At 32.9% G+C, this 2,984-nt stretch overlaps 1 protein-coding gene across 1 annotated transcript in view; it reads right to left on the minus strand.

Annotated features, from left to right (window-relative positions):
- CENPJ (centromere protein J) overlaps window positions 1-2,984 on the minus strand; it is a 28,192-nt gene that overhangs the window by 5,704 nt on the left and 19,504 nt on the right. The window contains exons 10-13 of the mRNA XM_029284307.1: window positions 2,733-2,972; window positions 1,294-1,405; window positions 917-999; window positions 266-370 (exon numbers count right to left, since the gene is read on the minus strand). Of these exons, the coding sequence (XP_029140140.1) occupies window positions 266-370; window positions 917-999; window positions 1,294-1,405; window positions 2,733-2,972 (540 nt within the window). The remainder of the gene's footprint in view (window positions 1-265; window positions 371-916; window positions 1,000-1,293; window positions 1,406-2,732; window positions 2,973-2,984) is intronic.

A 2,984-nucleotide genomic window follows, 5' to 3' on the forward strand; every position in this document is an offset into this window, starting at 1 on the left:
GGAGATGGATTGTTTAAGTTTAGAGTTTGGAGTTAGAGATATTAATATTTGTTTACTTGTATTTGAATATTAGCCTAGGTTTGGTTTGGGAAGTCCGGGGGGTGGGGGGATGGGATATAACATTGTGTAATATCTGTGATGTATTTCTTTTTTTTTATGATAAAAACAATAAAATTTTATATTGAAAAAAAAAAAGAAAATGTTCCCACTGTACTTCATTACTTCTTAGCTCTGCATCCTATTTTAGGGAATGAGAGGAACTTACTTTTCCATCAGGATGACTGGCTTCTCTTTCAACTTCTTCTTCACTTTCTGAAGAATCAAAAGTTATTGCTGATGATGATTCAACAGTTCCATCAGCAGGAAAATTCTAAAATGGCAAAAGTAATAGTAACTTCCTAAAGAGGCAAACTATATTGATATGGATTTTGTAGATATACCTCATGATATTGAGAACGTTCTTTAGATTGACTGAGGCAATTCTGCATTTCATACAACTATAGAAGCTGACCCTCAAGAAAACTGTGTTTTAAAGAGATCTCATTTCCAAAGAAAACGGTTCCAAAGAATATATCATGAAAATCAAAGGTCAGAATAAAAATTATTTAGTTGAATTTCTTGCATCTGAGCTGCTCAGAAGATAAATTCTGCCTATTCATAGTCTAAGAATAAAAAAAACTAGGGTTTTCTAATGTATATGTACATTATACATAATTACACATAATTTTAAGTATCAACCAATATTTCTCTTAACACTTTTTACAAATTTCATCATGGTTAAAAGATGCATATAATGGGCATAAAGATATATTTTGTTTAAACCATTAAACTAACTGTCTTAGTTGTAATAGTCATTCTATGGTTAGTTTTAGGTATCATACTAGCATGCCCACTTTCAACAAAAAAGTGAACTTACTGCCATAAATGTTTGGGAGGAGTCTTCAGGTTTTATCTTTTTGTCCAGATCAGCCTCATATGCTTTTGCTGGTTCACATTTTGGTGACAAGCTTTCTATTTCAAATAAAAGATTCATTAATAAATATGAATATAAGCCTTACAAAATCTTATCAATTACATTAATCCACTTATGCAGACCAATAGTAAAGCACTGATAATTGATGTGGCTGAACATATTTAAAATCAAATAGATTAAAGAAAAAGATTGTTTTAATCCAGGAAAGAAAACACCTTGCAGATTCATATACTCATACAATCATAAATCCATTCTAACACATTCAAAATTCTGAAGGGATAATAAACTGCTACTTCTGGTTACTAGATCCATTTTTTAATCAAACAGTTTACCTTCTGATGGCAAATCACTTTTGACATTTATTTTACTGCTCTTTTCTATTTGATTCATTGAAGACCCACTGTGAGATTTTGGCAATGCTGCTGGCAAATGCTAGACAAAAAAGGGAGAATTTCTTCATCAAATGTCTATTATCGCAAAAGTTAAGATTCTTCAAGAAACAAATTACGTATCATTTTTTAAAATTCACAAACCAACAAAATACGGTAAATATTAGTATTCATGTTTGTATACTTCACAAAAGCAATCAAGAAATAGAATGTTATAGTAACATACAATAATAAAAACTTTAGAAATTATTTTATAAAGTTGCAATTTTTATACTTCAGTTCTGCTCTTTCTGCATACTTCTCCAAGATCAAGGTGATCTCAAAAATAGTTATTTCTAGGTGCTTACACAGAACACCAAAAAGCAGTTTATATTATACTATAACAAAAACAAAATGTATAGCTTGGATTTAAAAAAATCTCCCAAATACCTGGCAATGCAACACAATACAGATCACTAGGGGCTCAACAAATATCCTGGAAGCAAAACCAATTTAAAGACTTGTGGTACCCTTATAGGATAAGAGCCTGCAAATCTCCAGGGAAATGCTATTCCAAAGGATGGGTACTGTATAAGAGAAAGCACACTACTAGAATCCCATTGGTGGCATTATTTAATCAATTAGTGGGATCCAGAGCACCTCCACTCTGCCTATCTTATTAAACAGACAGAAATTACTGAGGCAATCCCTCAAATATCCTAATACTATCAAAATACAGTGGTACCTCAGGACTCTTTGTTAATTGGTTCCAGGAGGTGTGATAAGCACCAAACAAATTTTTCCCATAAGGAATAATGTTGAGTCACAAGGCAGCCAACACCTACAAGCTTGTGCATTGAGTACCAAACACTTAATACCAGGATAAAATATTCATGTCAAAATGAGTACCAAATTCGATGAGTTTCAAAGCAGTTGAGTATCAAGATACCACTGTACTTAGGGTTGCTTGAATAGTGAAACATACCCAAATGCAATAAAATTTTCAGAAGAGAGCAAAACAGATGCTTTCAAAGAAACAGCTATCTGGAAAAACCATGTGTTGAAATGTAAAATACTCGTCACCCATTTAGGTAAAAGTTTATTCTAAATTCACTTGAAAGAAAGCTGTATATGTATCAGTGGACTATCTCTTCAAATTCAGAATTGGAAATATGCTGAAGCGATACGGTTTTTAGAAAATGGAAAATACAGTGTCAACTAGCTCTGAAGACTTTCTGCTGCAATTTGATACATGCAGTGAAACTCCAAATAAATCCTCTCAGGTTTGGAAAACATTGGATGCCATGGGAGCTGCTTTTGAAGCAGTGCAAAATCTTTGTGTCTCTAGTTTTCTGAAAACATTTTTTTTCCCCAAAAAAGAAGAAACTCACTGTAGATTCATGCTTGTCTGAGTAACCAGAATTACTATTTTTCTTTTTCTTTGTGGGGGCTTCTTTTCTCTTCCAGGCCTCCAAACGGAACTTTTCCATAATTTTGATTTCTTCTCGCAGTTGTGTATTCTCCTTCGTTAAGGCTTCAATCTGATCCCTCAGACGAGTATGAGTTGCTGACCATTTTGTTTCTCTCTTTTTTACATCTTCCTGCAATGTTGCTATTTGTTGCTTCAAAGCCTTAAGAAAAAA

This window comes from Protobothrops mucrosquamatus, unplaced genomic scaffold (assembly GCF_001527695.2).
Source record: "Protobothrops mucrosquamatus isolate PMUCROS unplaced genomic scaffold, P.Mucros_1.0 scaffold508, whole genome shotgun sequence".
Lineage (NCBI taxonomy): Eukaryota > Metazoa > Chordata > Lepidosauria > Squamata > Viperidae > Protobothrops > Protobothrops mucrosquamatus.